The sequence below is a fragment of the Pyrenophora tritici-repentis genome, chromosome 4 (assembly GCF_003171515.1).
Source record: "Pyrenophora tritici-repentis strain M4 chromosome 4, whole genome shotgun sequence".
Taxonomy (NCBI): domain Eukaryota; kingdom Fungi; phylum Ascomycota; class Dothideomycetes; order Pleosporales; family Pleosporaceae; genus Pyrenophora; species Pyrenophora tritici-repentis.
In genome coordinates this window covers 509,930-524,334 of record NC_089393.1, presented here as the reverse complement: position 1 = coordinate 524,334, position 14,405 = coordinate 509,930, and the positions used below count along the sequence as shown (strand labels likewise).

General features: G+C 48.9%; 9 protein-coding genes across 9 annotated transcripts; 5 read left to right on the top strand and 4 right to left on the bottom strand.

Annotated features, from left to right (window-relative positions):
• Nucleotides 1-136: 136 nt before the first annotated feature.
• Nucleotides 137-495, bottom strand: PtrM4_089720 (uncharacterized protein; the record flags this gene model as incomplete). Its single annotated transcript, XM_066106890.1, has 2 exons — nucleotides 137-353; nucleotides 431-495. The coding sequence occupies 2 exons, from the start codon at nucleotides 493-495 to the stop codon at nucleotides 137-139; spliced, it is 282 nt and encodes a 93-aa protein (XP_065962558.1).
• Nucleotides 496-1,590: 1,095 nt separating this feature from the next.
• On the bottom strand, nucleotides 1,591-2,946 carry PtrM4_089710 (GTPase; the record flags this gene model as incomplete). Its single annotated transcript, XM_001934573.2, has 3 exons — nucleotides 1,591-2,708; nucleotides 2,763-2,855; nucleotides 2,928-2,946. The coding sequence occupies 3 exons, from the start codon at nucleotides 2,944-2,946 to the stop codon at nucleotides 1,591-1,593; spliced, it is 1,230 nt and encodes a 409-aa protein (XP_001934608.1).
• Nucleotides 2,947-3,578: 632 nt separating this feature from the next.
• On the top strand, nucleotides 3,579-5,313 carry PtrM4_089700 (Smc, Chromosome segregation ATPase; the record flags this gene model as incomplete). Its single annotated transcript, XM_001934574.2, has 2 exons — nucleotides 3,579-3,663; nucleotides 3,713-5,313. The coding sequence occupies 2 exons, from the start codon at nucleotides 3,579-3,581 to the stop codon at nucleotides 5,311-5,313; spliced, it is 1,686 nt and encodes a 561-aa protein (XP_001934609.2).
• Nucleotides 5,314-6,027: 714 nt separating this feature from the next.
• Nucleotides 6,028-7,205, top strand: PtrM4_089690 (Trichoplein multi-domain protein; the record flags this gene model as incomplete). The annotated part of the gene is made up of 3 exons (XM_001934575.2): nucleotides 6,028-6,095; nucleotides 6,145-6,254; nucleotides 6,304-7,205. The coding sequence occupies 3 exons, from the start codon at nucleotides 6,028-6,030 to the stop codon at nucleotides 7,203-7,205; spliced, it is 1,080 nt and encodes a 359-aa protein (XP_001934610.1).
• A 597-nt stretch (nucleotides 7,206-7,802) lies between these two features.
• Nucleotides 7,803-9,597, top strand: PtrM4_089680 (SdaC, Amino acid permease; the record flags this gene model as incomplete). The annotated part of the gene is made up of 4 exons (XM_066106889.1): nucleotides 7,803-8,284; nucleotides 8,337-8,552; nucleotides 8,602-8,788; nucleotides 8,836-9,597. 4 exons carry the CDS (start codon nucleotides 7,803-7,805, stop codon nucleotides 9,595-9,597), a joined length of 1,647 nt encoding a protein of 548 aa, XP_065962557.1.
• Nucleotides 9,598-10,419: 822 nt separating this feature from the next.
• PtrM4_089670 (FAP multi-domain protein) lies at nucleotides 10,420-10,905 on the top strand (the record flags this gene model as incomplete). The annotated part of the gene is made up of 2 exons (XM_001934577.1): nucleotides 10,420-10,766; nucleotides 10,821-10,905. The coding sequence occupies 2 exons, from the start codon at nucleotides 10,420-10,422 to the stop codon at nucleotides 10,903-10,905; spliced, it is 432 nt and encodes a 143-aa protein (XP_001934612.1).
• A 499-nt stretch (nucleotides 10,906-11,404) lies between these two features.
• Nucleotides 11,405-11,509, bottom strand: PtrM4_089660 (uncharacterized protein; the record flags this gene model as incomplete). Its single annotated transcript, XM_066106888.1, has 1 exon — nucleotides 11,405-11,509. The coding sequence occupies one exon, from the start codon at nucleotides 11,507-11,509 to the stop codon at nucleotides 11,405-11,407; it is 105 nt and encodes a 34-aa protein (XP_065962556.1).
• A 1,772-nt stretch (nucleotides 11,510-13,281) lies between these two features.
• On the top strand, nucleotides 13,282-13,623 carry PtrM4_089650 (uncharacterized protein; the record flags this gene model as incomplete). The annotated part of the gene is made up of 1 exon (XM_001934579.2): nucleotides 13,282-13,623. The coding sequence occupies one exon, from the start codon at nucleotides 13,282-13,284 to the stop codon at nucleotides 13,621-13,623; it is 342 nt and encodes a 113-aa protein (XP_001934614.2).
• Nucleotides 13,624-13,887: 264 nt separating this feature from the next.
• Nucleotides 13,888-14,088, bottom strand: PtrM4_089640 (uncharacterized protein; the record flags this gene model as incomplete). The annotated part of the gene is made up of 1 exon (XM_066106887.1): nucleotides 13,888-14,088. The coding sequence occupies one exon, from the start codon at nucleotides 14,086-14,088 to the stop codon at nucleotides 13,888-13,890; it is 201 nt and encodes a 66-aa protein (XP_065962555.1).
• Nucleotides 14,089-14,405: the final 317 nt, after the last annotated feature.

Below are 14,405 nucleotides of genomic sequence, written 5' to 3'. Positions count from 1 at the left end.
TTAGCTACCATTATCGAATCAATAATTGCATTGCTAAAGTATGTCTCCATCTTACTATCGACGATGCGTATCTTCCGTAACTATATTTCTCATTCCAACATTCTCCACTTCTCACGTCCCGCCAAGGCAGGCACCTCTACAACATCCAGGCAGCAACCCCCAACGCCGCAGCCATCATACCAGCATCTCCAACACCCATAGCAACAGCTACATTCGTTGCCTTGCTATCCTTGGTGGTAGTCGCTGTCTCTGTCCCCGTCACAGTCTTCGGAGCAGTCGATGTGATCTTCGATGCCTCAGATTTCATGGAAGAAGCCATGGAAGCCATAACGGAGGACCCGGGGACTACAGGGCTGTTGAGTTTGTTAACGGTAGTAAGACTAGGAAGATGATTGAGCAGCTTGGAGGAGATAGGAAAAGCAGGTCATACTTTGACGATTCTGCGGCAAAAGCAAAGCCAGCGATGGCGGTAATGAGGAGGCTTGAGAGATGCATGGTGAAGTTGATAGCTTGTCTTCTTAATGGGTGTATTGGTAGTGCGGTGAGAGATAGAGGGGTTGGGATTATGTTTTGGAAGTGGAGGAGATGACATGCAATATCACGACGTAGAAGAGTTTCAGATGACTTATATACCTTCTTTTACAACCACATGTACGGTGCACTGCCCCTCAGTCGATGTGCTACCCGTCCTTCTCAAACAATGGCAGTGTTACTTGCACTCTGTGTACCAGTCCGATATCGAGAAAGCGGCAATGTACATGTACCCTTTCACGGGACTGTCGAGGTACTGAAAGTTTTATGCCGTCTTGGCGGTCGGAGTTGAAGGGGTGGTGGTACATGTGTATGTGTTACTTGCAAATTGAGTTTGTCATGGTAAGATCTTGGAATTGTGTGCTACATGGGTCATTCTGGGTGCGTGATAGTGATACTGAAAAGAACCGTCTCATGTGGTCACACGTGCTGTGATTGGCATGCGTGTTTTGGAATTCTGTGTGTGCAATGACTAGGTAGACTGACTTGTCTATCGCACTGTATTATGACTAGATTTGCGAAAGATAAACTGATACGCGAAAGCGGATCTTCCTATGTGACTTAGATGGATGTGTAGATGCGATGTTCTTCGTTTGTTATCACGTGATCCTATTTGGCACCTTCTTACATGGAGTACTTCCTCTGATATGATACATGAAAAACTGACAAAATGACAATATTCCGACCATTCTGGCGTATGTGCTAAAGAAGAGAATTGCGATGCTGTTTGCTGATGCGAGGGACGCGTCCCTTCCAAGTGCGAGTCAACTAGTCCATATCTAGATACATGCCAGATAATAGCACTGTTGAAGATGAGAGCGTACAGACGCCGGGTCTGACTAGTGCGACCCGGCATCTGTGAGAGCCAATCAGAACACAGGAAGGCTTGGCACCCCCTAGGTGTGCCCACAACCGTAGACAGAACCACAACACAATCAATGATCAATATAATCACCATCATTACCTATTTCATCAGTATTCCAGATGAGAGTGAATATCTGACAATACACTAAAGGAGCTCGATTTTCGGGCGCCACCACTCCACTCAATGCCATCTCATCACATCACCACGCAGGCTAATGCTGCAATGAGCTGACCAGCAGCCAAAGTGGTGCCTATGACGCCTATTGTCGTTGTTCCTCGTGAGTGAGCCGTGTATCTTCCGCTGAGCCTTTGTCCCATCCGAATCGCAAGCGCTCGCCGTTCTCTATTGAGCTCCTGCAACCTCAACTTCATGGACTCTTGGGATGTGCAGCTAGAACAAGTACTGTTGACGGTGTTTCCAGAAGCTTCGCTCAGTGAGGATGTTGGTCTTTCTTCGCTTGCGGTTGCAGCACTCTCATCGTCTTCATTGCGGCTGCTCTCTAGCGCTAATTGCCGCTCTAGACGTTGTGCGGTTAGGACGAGACCTTCATCGTCTCGATGGATGATATCTTCCCACGTCTTCTGAATGTCGCCGAATGCTACTTTTGTGCGCTTAATTTCCTCGTCTACCAATCGCATATCTCCAGCCATCACAGAAGCAGCATCGCTGAGCTGATCCAAGGCTTCCAATCGCCCGGTGTTGACAATCGCATCCATCCGTGTATGAGCCTCATCTGTCATGGTTTGTAATGACTGAAAGCGTTCGTTCAGATGATCAAAGAGGACGTTTCCGGCTTCCGTCTCATAGATGAGTCGACCTTCATCTACTAACTCCCGCTGGAAGGCGAGTGTGAACCTTTGGTCCTTTTGTACAATATGATGGAGTATCTTCATTGCGTCCATCTCGCCAGCTGATAGTCTGACTAGTCTACCACCTTCCTGGATAACATCATGGCGAATCTTTTCGTAAAACTCCTTATGTCTTATTCCGGCTTTGGCGATATCTTTCACGGGAACCATGTTCCACATGGTTGTTGCGAGGACCACCCCTTTGTATGCTTCCTTGCCACACATTTTCTTGAAAGCTTCTAAAGCTCGCGCGGCGGTGCCCTGGAGACGAATGTTTGTGATACAATGAAGATAGACGATGCCGCTAAGTTTGATGTCCCTTTCATAGGCAGCTGTCAACCAGAATGCTAATTCCTGTAATACTTCGCCATCAGACTGCCGACTATCATTGAACCCAGGTGTGTCCAACAGGTGGACAGTACGACCTTGGATCACAGTGGTATGAATCGATACGCGACTGGTGCCTAACTCATGTCAACTAACGTTGGTTGGAATGTTTTCCGGATTTCCAATCTTACAAGAGAATAATCCATCATCTGAAAGGCGCTCTGGTGGTTTGGTGCAGTACTCAATGAAGGTTGACTTTCCAGCACCAGTCATTCCCATAACCGCTATGAATATATCATCCGGACTAACCGACTCTCATGAGCTTTTATCTCATGCTAGATTCAAAATAAACATACCTGATGGCTGGTGAGCCATGATTTGCTGGAGTGTTGTTCATCAAAGCGTATGGGCTGGACTCGCAACGTGTTCGATGATTTGGTTGGAATAGTGTCCAGTCGTTTTTTGCTATTGCTATGTAACATCAAGTGGCGCGGCTGAAGATCGTTTAGAACAGCTGCATACACCCCGGGATAAGGCTGAATCTGGCTTCCCACCCGTGGCTGAGGCATCACCAATCAGCAACTTACACGTCAGAGCTGCTTGACCGGATGGTTCCACAACGGTTTGGAGGCGGAATTTGTGGCTTGTGCCTAATCTATGCACTGCGCACTCACGCACTCGCTTGTTAGGCTACAGTCAGCACTACAAACAGGCATAGACGACGTATCCTAGTTACTCTAGCGTCTCCGTGGAGGTGTGTAATTTCGGCAACTTGCGCAGATGCGCAACCAGTTCGCGACTCTATCTTTCAAAGCAACAGTTGTTTGAACGCGTCCGAAATGAGTTCCCTGAGTAACGCCGTTGTTGGACGGGAAAGTATGGATGTACATCTATCTCGGCAGCCTCTCAGCCACCACAACAATGCATCGTCTCTTCAGTATGTCGAAATATCTTGCGCAACTGATCTCCTGTCTAACTAAGCTATTAGAGGTATCGGATTTCTCGTCATGGGGCTTACGGGGGCCGGTAAAAGCACATTCATCTCACAACTCACTCATCAAGAGGCCGAGGTCGGACATTCGCTGAACTCTTGTATGGTTTTGTAGAATTAGTCGTTGATTTCATGGTCTTACATCACTAGGTACTGCGGATGTCATACCCTACGAGTACCGGTTACCTAATGGGAAAGTGATCCATCTCATCGACACACCGGGCTTTGACGATACTAGCACAGACTATGCCGGTGTGTTCAAGAAAATTGCTGCATTTCTCTGCATCGTCTGCGATGGCCCTCGGAAAGCCTTCACCATAGGCGGATTGATATACGTCCACCGGATAACTGACGTGCGAATGTCAGGATCTTCACTAAAAAGCCTGCGTATTTTCGAAAAGATCTGTGGTGAACAGTGCTTCCAGCATGTCACAATTGTTACGACTATGTGGGATCAGCTCCAGTCTCCAGAATCAAATGAAGCTGCGACGATACGTGAGAAGACGTTGAGGGAAAGGCCTGAGTTCTTCGGCGCTTTAGTGGGAGCTGGTGCCATGATGGAGAGGCACTCTAATGAACAAAGCGCCCGTAACATTGTTGAACAGCTTGAAAACAAGCAAAGAGACATATCTTTGCAGCTACAACAAGAAATGAAGCGCAGCGTGACCACCAAACTGGAGGAATCCACAGCAGGGCAGTACTTGGAAGGTGAATTGGAAAACGTCCGAAAGAGATATGAGATGCAGAAGAAAGAGTTAGAAGAGAGCGCAGAAGAGTTCCAAGATGATGAAGATCTCAGGAGCGAATTTTCAGAGCAGGTCAGAGAATGCGCAGCCGTTGTAGAGAGACTGGAGGCCGAGAAGGGTAGCCTTTCGGTTACTCTTGAAGACATACACAACGAACAAGCAGCATTCTATGCAAGAAAGTATGATAGTATGATGAGAGACAGTATCTCAGATGCGCCGTCAGCGCGCATGTTACACGAGCTCCAGCAAAAGGTCTATACCCTAGAAAAGGAGAACCGGGAACGCCTCAAGGAAAGACGTGCGCAGGAGGAGGAACTAGAGGAATTGGAAGACCGTACCAAGAAGCTTGAAGCAGCCAAGAAAGCCCTTGAAGATCAGAGACAACGCGACAAGTCGAAAGGATGGAGAGTCCCTCAACAGGAACATTACATGAAAATGCTTGCTTATTTCGGATCTGCACCAAAACATGTGCGGGAAGCCTTCCGTCGTACAGAGTCAATGCCACTGGATACAAAGACATCTAAAAAGTCTGTTACAAAGCTCACAAGGAGACGAAGTCAATCGAGAAATCGGCAAAGCAACAGGATGCACTCAAAACATGTCACTTTTCTCGAAGAGCAAGACATACAGCCCTTCGATACTTATCATCATTCTGAAAGTCCCAGTCCGTACTGTGAGGAGTACGATCAACCCTATCTGCCTATGTATGACGCAGGTGGACTTGAGAACCCACGATATGCGACATATCCGGCACAAAGACCAACACCAACTTATACGCCTGTAACACCTGGCTTTCCAAGTGGGCAGGTCCACCCACTGCCCGGTCCAGTCACTGTGGATCCTTCTGGGCTGAAACGGAATCCAGTTCAGTGTGTTAGCTCCCTCTCACGAAAATACGACGATCCAGCACGTGCATCTAGCTGGCAACCTTCCCTTCAATCTGGTTCATATCATGACAGCCAGTACGATGTAGTGATCTCGCGCAGTCGGAACTACACAAGATAGCCAATTACAGTGACAATCGATTACTAAGTGAAGTTAATGGATTTAATAAATTTCCACCGTTACTAGATACATCGCCCAGTGCCCATTTTCGAACATTGTATGTAAAGCAAAACAATGTTTGTCTCAAACCTCGTATCCACTCAGTTTGTAATGGTGGCTTTGCATGTATCATAGCGCAATAGTCAATGGTGTAGTGTCACTAGCTTTGACTGGCTGGAAGCTACGGGAACAATATCCGTATCTGTCACTTCCCGGCGCAGAGAGGTGCATACACTGCCCCCACCTAGGGCGATGCACATTACAAACTGTAGTATCAGTCAATGAGCTGGCGTTCGCCGGTCAGCTCCTTCAGAATGGTTGCCTAATAGCAATACATATGGTGGAGTGGTCATGACGCCGTCTGACCTTCGAAATGGGCCTCCCCGTAAGCCTTACCCAATTACTAACCCGGCGACTTGCATGAGCAGGCGGATGATATCGCAAGGTGCTTTGGGAGCGCACTGTTGGTCACAGCGCGGTGTGGCTGTATGCATGGCGCCTGTACTTGCACCTACAGCTCGCATAGCCCAGGCAGTAGAATGCTGCCTTTCTGCCTTGCTTTGCAATATCGATATAACCCTCGCGCCTGCTTCACAAGGCTGAAGCTATACAAGGACTCAAATTTTTCTTCAATCAAATCATTATACTATAAAGTCTTCCTTTCGGCACGCAAATATGATAGCGAATAGAGGAAGTAGGGTGGACAGCCCTCATCGCGAGGAGCTGCGTCTCCCAAATTTGAAGTATGTCTTTCTAGGGTCGATGAAATCGTACACTAACCGTGTTCCAAAGGCCCGACGACATCATAATCGCCGTGATGGGTATCACTGGGTGCGGAAAGACAACATTTGTCAATCTATTTGCAGAGGAAAAACTTGAGGTTGGACATGGCTTAGATTCATGTGAGTAGCATCACTCACACTACATGTGTTCCGATCTGACTATATCAAGGCACAACAGCAGTACAGGTAGCGACTTACAAGGCCGAAGATGGCACCAATATATACCTGGTTGATACACCAGGCTTCGACGATACGTACCGGTCTGATTCTGAAATCCTACGAGAGGTTGCCATTTGGCTTAGTAAAGCGCACATGTCGAACGTGAAGCTCGCGGGTATAATCTACCTCCAGAGGATATCTGACTTTCGAGTGGGTGGCAGCGGCATCAAGAACCTCAAAATGTTTCAGAAATTATGCGGCGAGGAAACTCTCGCCAGCGTAGTCCTAGCGACGACCATGTGGGACCAAGCAGGCGAGCAAGCAGCGAAGGAGAGGGAAAAGCAACTGAAAAGTGAACCTCAGCTTTGGAAGAGGATGATAGATCACGGCAGTAAAGTTTATCGCCACGACAAGGGCAAAGAATCAGCGCTCAAAATCATCAATTATCTTAGAGGCAGGAAGCGGCCAGTCACACTCGATATCCAACGCGAAATGGTCGACCAGGGAAAAGATCTGGTTGACACAGGCGCAGGCGGAGAGCTAGCCTCGACAGTGGAACACCTTATCAAGCATTACGAGAAAAAGCTGAAAGACTTGGAAAGGGAGGTAAAAGAAGCGCGAGAGAAGCAAAGCAAAGAGGATAAAGAGATCCGCGAACTGGAAAGAAAGGAATATCAAGAGAAGCTCACTAAGCAGTATCAGGAGATGGCCAGTCTCCGACTCAGCTCCGAGCAGATGATCGAGGAGACGAGGAAACGTTTTGAAGAGTACGAGAAGAGGCAGCAGGAAAGCTTGAAACTTGCACACGAGGCTCATGCATTGGATTTGGAGAAGCAGAGGATAGTGGTGCAGAAACAGTTGAAGGAAAGGTATCTTCGGCAAATGGCTAATCAGCCATGCGTGATGATGTAGCTAGAATGGAACTTTCAATTTCAAAACAACGCCGCAATGTGTTGATTGCACTGTCTAGAGTGACTCCGCTCTCAATTTCCATGCTTTACGTCCTCGTCTACCTGGAACCAATAGGCGGAACAATTATCGCCGAGAAGCAGTTTCGGAATGCAATGCCACTATCGTCCTCTCAGCGATGCATCTACTAAAAAACCATCAATCTTTAAACGGTAAAGCGCACTGGTTACTAGAATACAATTCATAGCCTCAGCTCTGGCTGACGACGACGTGAGCTGACTGCAGAGTGCTTGCTTTTTCTCAACGTGTATAATCAATGATTCCAAATATGAACGATATAAAAACATCTACCCATGGATAGTAATACACCCAAACATGCAAGTTCCAAAGACAAGCACGTGCATGTGATTTTTCCTGGGCGCATTTTGTGATGCCGACGGGGCTCACCCCACGTTTCGCAGTCGGGAGCGATGAAGCGCGCCAGAACAAATTTGATCTAGCGTAGTTACAGGGGTCTAAAGTCCGATCTTAGAAGTCGCGAATGACACCGTCACGGCTACCCTCGCCGTCAACGCCTCCTTAAATCTCGACAATGCCACGATGAGCGAAAGCCAGAAGCTCCTGCATGAGCATCCTTCAGACAGCGACTCGGAACCTGAACACGAACAGAAGACGAGTCCACGGAACCTGTCGCCATCTTCTAAATCATCGCGCACTGCTTCCGAATCTCCAGTACCCCCGGATTCACGTCCAAATGGTGGCATCAAGCGCCAATCGTCGTTTGCACAGCCGCGGCCTGATGGCGCACCGAGGACGCCGAATCGAGTGCGCTTCGAAGAGCCGAGGAGATCCATAAATGGAAATGGGAATAATGCTGGCGACTGGTTGGAGCTGGAAGGCGACAACTACCTGGATGACCCGGACGGCCATGAAAGAGTGCAAAGACTGCCGTTGCTTACCGGCATTGAGGCGCCCAGTGTTACGGTTGCGAATGAGTCGTTCAATCCAGAAGACCATTTGGAGAACGCGCGGCCACGCAGCGGTATGCGAAGCGCTTTCATGAATATGGCAAACAGCATCATGTAAGGCTTGAAGTATAGCAAATATGAGATGTCAGAGACTAATACGAAGCAGAGGCGCAGGTATCATTGGTCAGCCATATGCAATTCGTAACGCAGGGCTCATAACAGGCACCGCGCTTCTCATCGGCCTCACCATCGTGGTAGACTGGACAATACGGCTCATTGTCATAAACTCGAAGCTCAGCGGAACAGATTCGTTCCAGGCCACGGTACAACACTGCTTTGGGAAGTCGGGACTGATAGCAATATCTTTGGCCCAATGGCTATTGTATGTTCACCGTGACACAATTGGAAAGAGGTGTATTGACAGTGTGTAGTGCCTTTGGTGGCATGGTGGCCTTTTGTGTTATTGTCGGCGACACCATACCAAGAGTTCTGAACTCATTCTTCCCCTCGTTGGATGACATGCCCTTTCTTTGGCTCCTCGCTAACAGAAGGGCTGTGATGATATTGCTTATTCTCGGCATATCCTTTCCCTTGTCACTCTACCGTGACATTTCCAAAGTAATGCCACCTGGAATCTCAGCACTGCATGAGCTAACACGAAGCAGCTCGCCAAAGCCAGTGGCCTGGCACTTGTCAGTATGATCGTCATCATCATCACAGTCGTGACCCAAGCATTCCGCGTACCCCCAGAATCGAAAGGCCAACTCCGTGGCTCGCTCGTTATAAACTCCGGCATATTCGAAGCCATAGGCGTAATATCCTTTGCTTTCGTCTGCCATCACAACAGCCTGCTCATCTACGGCTCGCTGCGCAAACCCACCATCGACCGCTTCTCGCGCGTAACACATTACAGCACCAGCATCTCGCTGGTCGCATGTCTCGTCATGGCTCTCTCAGGTTACTTGACCTTTGGAGACAAGACGCTAGGCAATGTGCTTAACAACTTCCCAGATGACAATCTCATGGTCAACATTGCACGCCTCTTCTTCGGCCTCAACATGCTCACCACCCTCCCCCTTGAAGCCTTTGTGTGTCGAGAAGTAATGAACAACTACTGGTTCCCTGATGAACCTTACAACCCCAACCGCCATCTCATCTTCACCACCTCGCTCGTCGTCACCGCGCTTACCCTATCCCTCCTCACCTGCGATCTCGGTGTCGTCTTCGAACTTTTCGGCGCTACTTCTGCGTGCGCATTGGCGTTCATCCTGCCGCCTCTTTGTTATATCAAACTGAGCCAGAAGAGCAGCAAGACGTATCTTGCAGGCGGAGTTGTGGCGTTTGGATGCACGGTCATGGTCATCAGCATCATCAAAACTACGAGCAAGACGATGATGGGGAACAATGAGAGCGCCAAATGTGGTTGATTCTTGCTTGTCTTGTGTTACAGCGATGCATTGGGCGGCGTCTGGGGTATACACATTGCATTACACGGCGCGCGACCATCCAACATGATGGGGTTCATGGCATCTGTCGGGAGAGCCGGATGTATAAATGATTATAGAAGTGCAAGTGAAGATCCCATGTCGCATAGCTATGACGGCGGGATCTTATCATATCTGCAAGATGGAAGCAAAATCTAAGCATCAATCAATTCTCCATCTCTTCCCCTGCACGTTTAGATAATACCCACATCACGGCTACATCGGCAACCCCATCCTTGATATTTCCTAGAGCAAAGTACGAACAAGCTCACTAGCTCTACTACCGTACCTGGACTTCGGTACACCAAGACCGGCAAGCTTACCATGACCCACATAATTCCAACAACTACACTCCATCACATTTGTCGCGTGTCGCATTCAATCGCTTTTTTTTAATCAGTCCTTACACACATTTCTGGTAATTCACCTCCGTGTGTGCAGATTGCCGATGACGATGGCGGCTGGCTTGTTGATGATGGTGGCCGCGGATCTTGTGCTACATACGGTAGGATTGACGTCATAGGATACGGTGACCCTGCTTTTTGGTGACAACAGACAGCGAGGATGAATGGACGGAGGGGGAAAAGGGGGTTTGTGTGACAGGGGATAGGCGGGTGGATGAGTGGTATATAAAGTGGGCTTTATCGCGGTGGGTTCTTGTACCATTTTGTTGTAAGATACCTAAGAGTTGCAAGTTTGAAGTTTAGTCCAACACATCAACGACTCTCGACAAACACTCCGACAACGAATAAACAAACCACCAAAATGCCCTTATTCGGATCCAAACGCGAACCCTCCCCTCCTCCTCCACCGCCCCCAGCACAAAAACACTCCCTCTTCTCCCGCCGCCGCTCCTCCTCTCCCAGCACCGCCCACCACAGCACAACCTCGACATCCACCCACCGCACCAGCACCTCGTCCCCCAAACGCACATCCGGGATGTTCAGCCGCAGTACCGGCTCCGGGGACCCTAGCATCGCCACTGCGAAACAGAGTCTGATGAATGCTGAAGCCGCGGAACGAGATGCCGATCGCGCGCTTTTTGTTGCTAGGAATGCGGTGAGGGAGGCGAGGGAACATGTTGCTAGGTTAGAGAGGGAAGCTGGTGAGGAGTAAGTATTTGATAGAAAGGAGTGCGGTGAGGATGATGCTAACGAGTTTTGTAGGGCGAGACTTGCGAAGATCAAACAGGGTGAGGCGAAGGCGTTGGGCAAGAAGGGGAAGTTGCTGGGGAGGCATGATCATATGTAGGGGGTCTGTGGGAAGAGAGAGTATGTGTGTTTGTGTGTGTTTGTTGAGGGGAAGGGTGTAAGGGGCTAGACCCCAGCGGCTGTATCGATGACGATACACAGATGACTGATCAAGAGATGCCTTGTAACAGAGTGGATTTGACAAAGAGCTACAAAAGGATGCTAGCTGTACATAAATACAGGAGCGGACCGAAGATGGGCCGAAGTAGAATTAGATGGATGATGACAGAAACCTATAGATGTATCTCGAAGGAATCGCATGACGACAGCTACGCACACAGCGTAGCGCATGTAATAGGCTCAGCCTGTTACAAAGGGGTGGAGCAGAAGTATCGACGCAAGAGATGTATGTGTGATGTTTTGACGATGACGATGATATGAGCGAGGAGTTCTGTGGAGGGCGTATTTGTATTTGTATATCCGTATTCTTTTATAATAGCTACAAGACATAAACGTAGACCCCTGGACCTGTAAGGCACTACATGGGCACTTACAAAAGCCTAGAAGGAGAACGGAACTTTCCATTCCACAACTTCATCCCAGTCATGCATCAGTGAGAAACGCTCCATGTGTTCGCCAAGTTCAATGTACTGGATCTTGGTCATGGGACCTGGCCGATGAATAGAACCGAGGGGAGATAGAATACCATTCCTCTACCTGTTTGTGTCTGTGTAGTTTGTTGTCTGAGAGCAATTATCGGTATCAAAGCAAGTGTCGGCAGTTCATGACAAGCATTAAGGTGTTGTTCTGCTGTTAACTTGTACAGCCGTCTCAATATCTTCCGCAGTGATATGCTAGATGAGAGTGCATGACACTGTGCCGGGACTTCAGTGTTCGTCTCTGGCTCCTCTGACTCAGGGGACGGGATGCTTTTCCTCTAACTTAGAGGAAAGGGTGTTGGGCTTGGTCTTCCGCTCCTCGCCTAGGCTCTGTTAATGATTGTGAGCTTAGTTGGCCATTCCACAGACGGGTCTGGGTCTGTTCTCGACTCCCAGCTCTAATTCCTCTAACTCAGGGAAGAGCCATGTTGAGGTTGGGCTTACTTTCCTCGCCTGGCGCTCAGTTGATAAGCTTGAGCTTAGTTGAGCCACTTTATCAAGGGGTCTGGCTCCCTTGGCTTAGATGGCGGAATGTTGGTGTCAGAATATGGGCATATTTTGGGTGGTGGACAAAATCCGGGTGTTCGGAGCTGTGGATTCTGTGGATCAGTTAAATTAGTCAGCGCGCACAATCCACCGCGACCCAACTGATCGAACAGCGTTGGACAACAGAACAAGACGACATCAGACCAGAACAATACAATCGATCCCCGATCATATTATTATACTATTATCCCCGTCTTTGATAACCCATCACAATCTGACAGTTGGACTCCGGCTTCCTCGCTCTGTCTAGCGCATTCTTGGCGATTGTGTGCTTATGGGGCCACTTTATAGAGGGGTTTAGGTCCGGAAGTGGAGATGGAGCTTCAGCTGGCTCCTTGCCCTTGCCCTTGCCCTTGCCCTTGAATTGGTTTGCTTGTTGCGGCTCCAGCTCTGGATCTCGAGCTTGCTTCTTCTCTTTGTCCTTGAAGGATGTTGCTTGATGCGGCTCTGTTCCCTTCTGCCTCGAAGTTTCTGGCATCCTGAATTCCTTCCATCTCGCCTTCCACTTGGCATTCTTGTCATCCTTCTCAACTATTCCGACCATCTCCATTATGGCCAGTTCCTCTTCCTCGAGAGCTACTTGTTTTGCCCACTCAAGCTCATACGTAATCACTGATCTGCCATCGAGGCGGGCAGTGGTGATGTACAGCGCCTTTTCGAGGTTGCACTTGCGTTGTTTCGTGCTTTGGTTAATAATCTGCTCGACCTATATTTCCAGGTGGTGGTTAGTGGCTGATGGCTTTGGACACAAGATACGACAAGGACTTACCCAGTTAATTGGGAATAACTTATGATCTACGGTATCGAAAATGTGTTCTTTGCGACATAGTTAAACTGGTGCTGCATTACGTTGTGACTGTGACCTTCAGCGAGAACTGAGGGATTATTACACACAGCGCGCTTGTCTTGTGCCATAATGACAGTGCTGTGTATATAGAGAGTATGATATAAAGAGCACAATCTAAGGAGTACTATGTGTGTAACAATTGCAATATACTACAGGTGTCTGCTCGCAAAGATTAGAACGTGAGTGGTAAGGGATAGTGAGGCGCGAGATTTGTACTAGCGTGGCTGGCTTGATTGCGATAGAGTCGCCGTTGTGGTCATCCCATCTATACTAACAGTCACCTGCATTCACTGTCTTCTTTGCTTCAATCCGTTCCTTGATTCTAAGGCCCATACCATCACTACCCTAATACCTGATCTTGTTTAGGCTGATCTCAAAATCAACTATGCAGACCAATTCACATCAAAGCGCGCCTGATACGGAGTGCGAAGACAAAATGGTACTAGACAACTACGACAGTGTCGACGCTGTTATTACGGACACCAGTAGCGAGCTGAGCAGCATTCTTTCCAACCCCTCAGAGTTATTGTCAGATCGGAATAAAGAGAAGAAGAGAAGGAGGGATACTAGCACCGTCGCAAGAACTCTAATAGATGTTGAAGATGACGACACTGATATGGGCGCAACTTGTCATTCTCTGCGCGTTGACCAGGAGAAGGAGGACAGCGATAACCAAGATGACGATGAAGTCGTACACTCTCCAATCCCCCTAGGCATCAACAACTAACATGATCCAGGCCCAAACTTCGCTAATGGAAACATACATATTCGCCCTCTGCGACCTTCAATACGACAACAATCCGACCGACCGCCCCCACTGGCTCACCGGCTGTAACGGGCTAGAGCCCAGATGCTATGGTGATCCTCGGTGGAACCTTCGGAGCTTCCTCGGCACTTTAGATGCTTCGAGAAGCTACGTGAACAACAAGCCAAACGTATACAGATATCGTTGCACTGCAGATAGCTTTCTTCTTCATCGAATACAATCCTGTTACCAGGCATCGGCATACTTTGCGCAGCCCCTTACACCGGCCTTAACAAACCACTTCCCCACCCCTCGCTCACATCCCTCGAAGACCACGAGGTCTTGACCCGCTTCTGGGTCAACGAGATCGAGCGCCTCGAGTACCTCCGCTCCAAGCGCTGTCCTCCCGAGGGCCAGCCTACAGACGGCAAGTGGCACTACAAACATTACGGTGAGACAATAGAGGTTCGCAGGCCGGCGTTATCGGGAATAGGGACGCCCAGAACTGTGTATGCGAGGGGGTGCTGGGAGTATGTGGTGCGTGGCAAGAAGGTGTGGAGGGGGTTGGATGAGTGGCCCATGACGCTGGAGGGAGAGACCTTGGGGTGGGGGACAGGGGTGTTGCAGGATCACAATAAGGAGGAAAGGCTTAGGGCTGAGCAGCTGCCTAAGGGAGAGGAGGAATGATGGCTTGCGTTTGTGAAGCTGGGATCTGGGGAAAGGGGGCAGACTAGACTTTCTACGAGGGAAAGGACTGAGGTAAT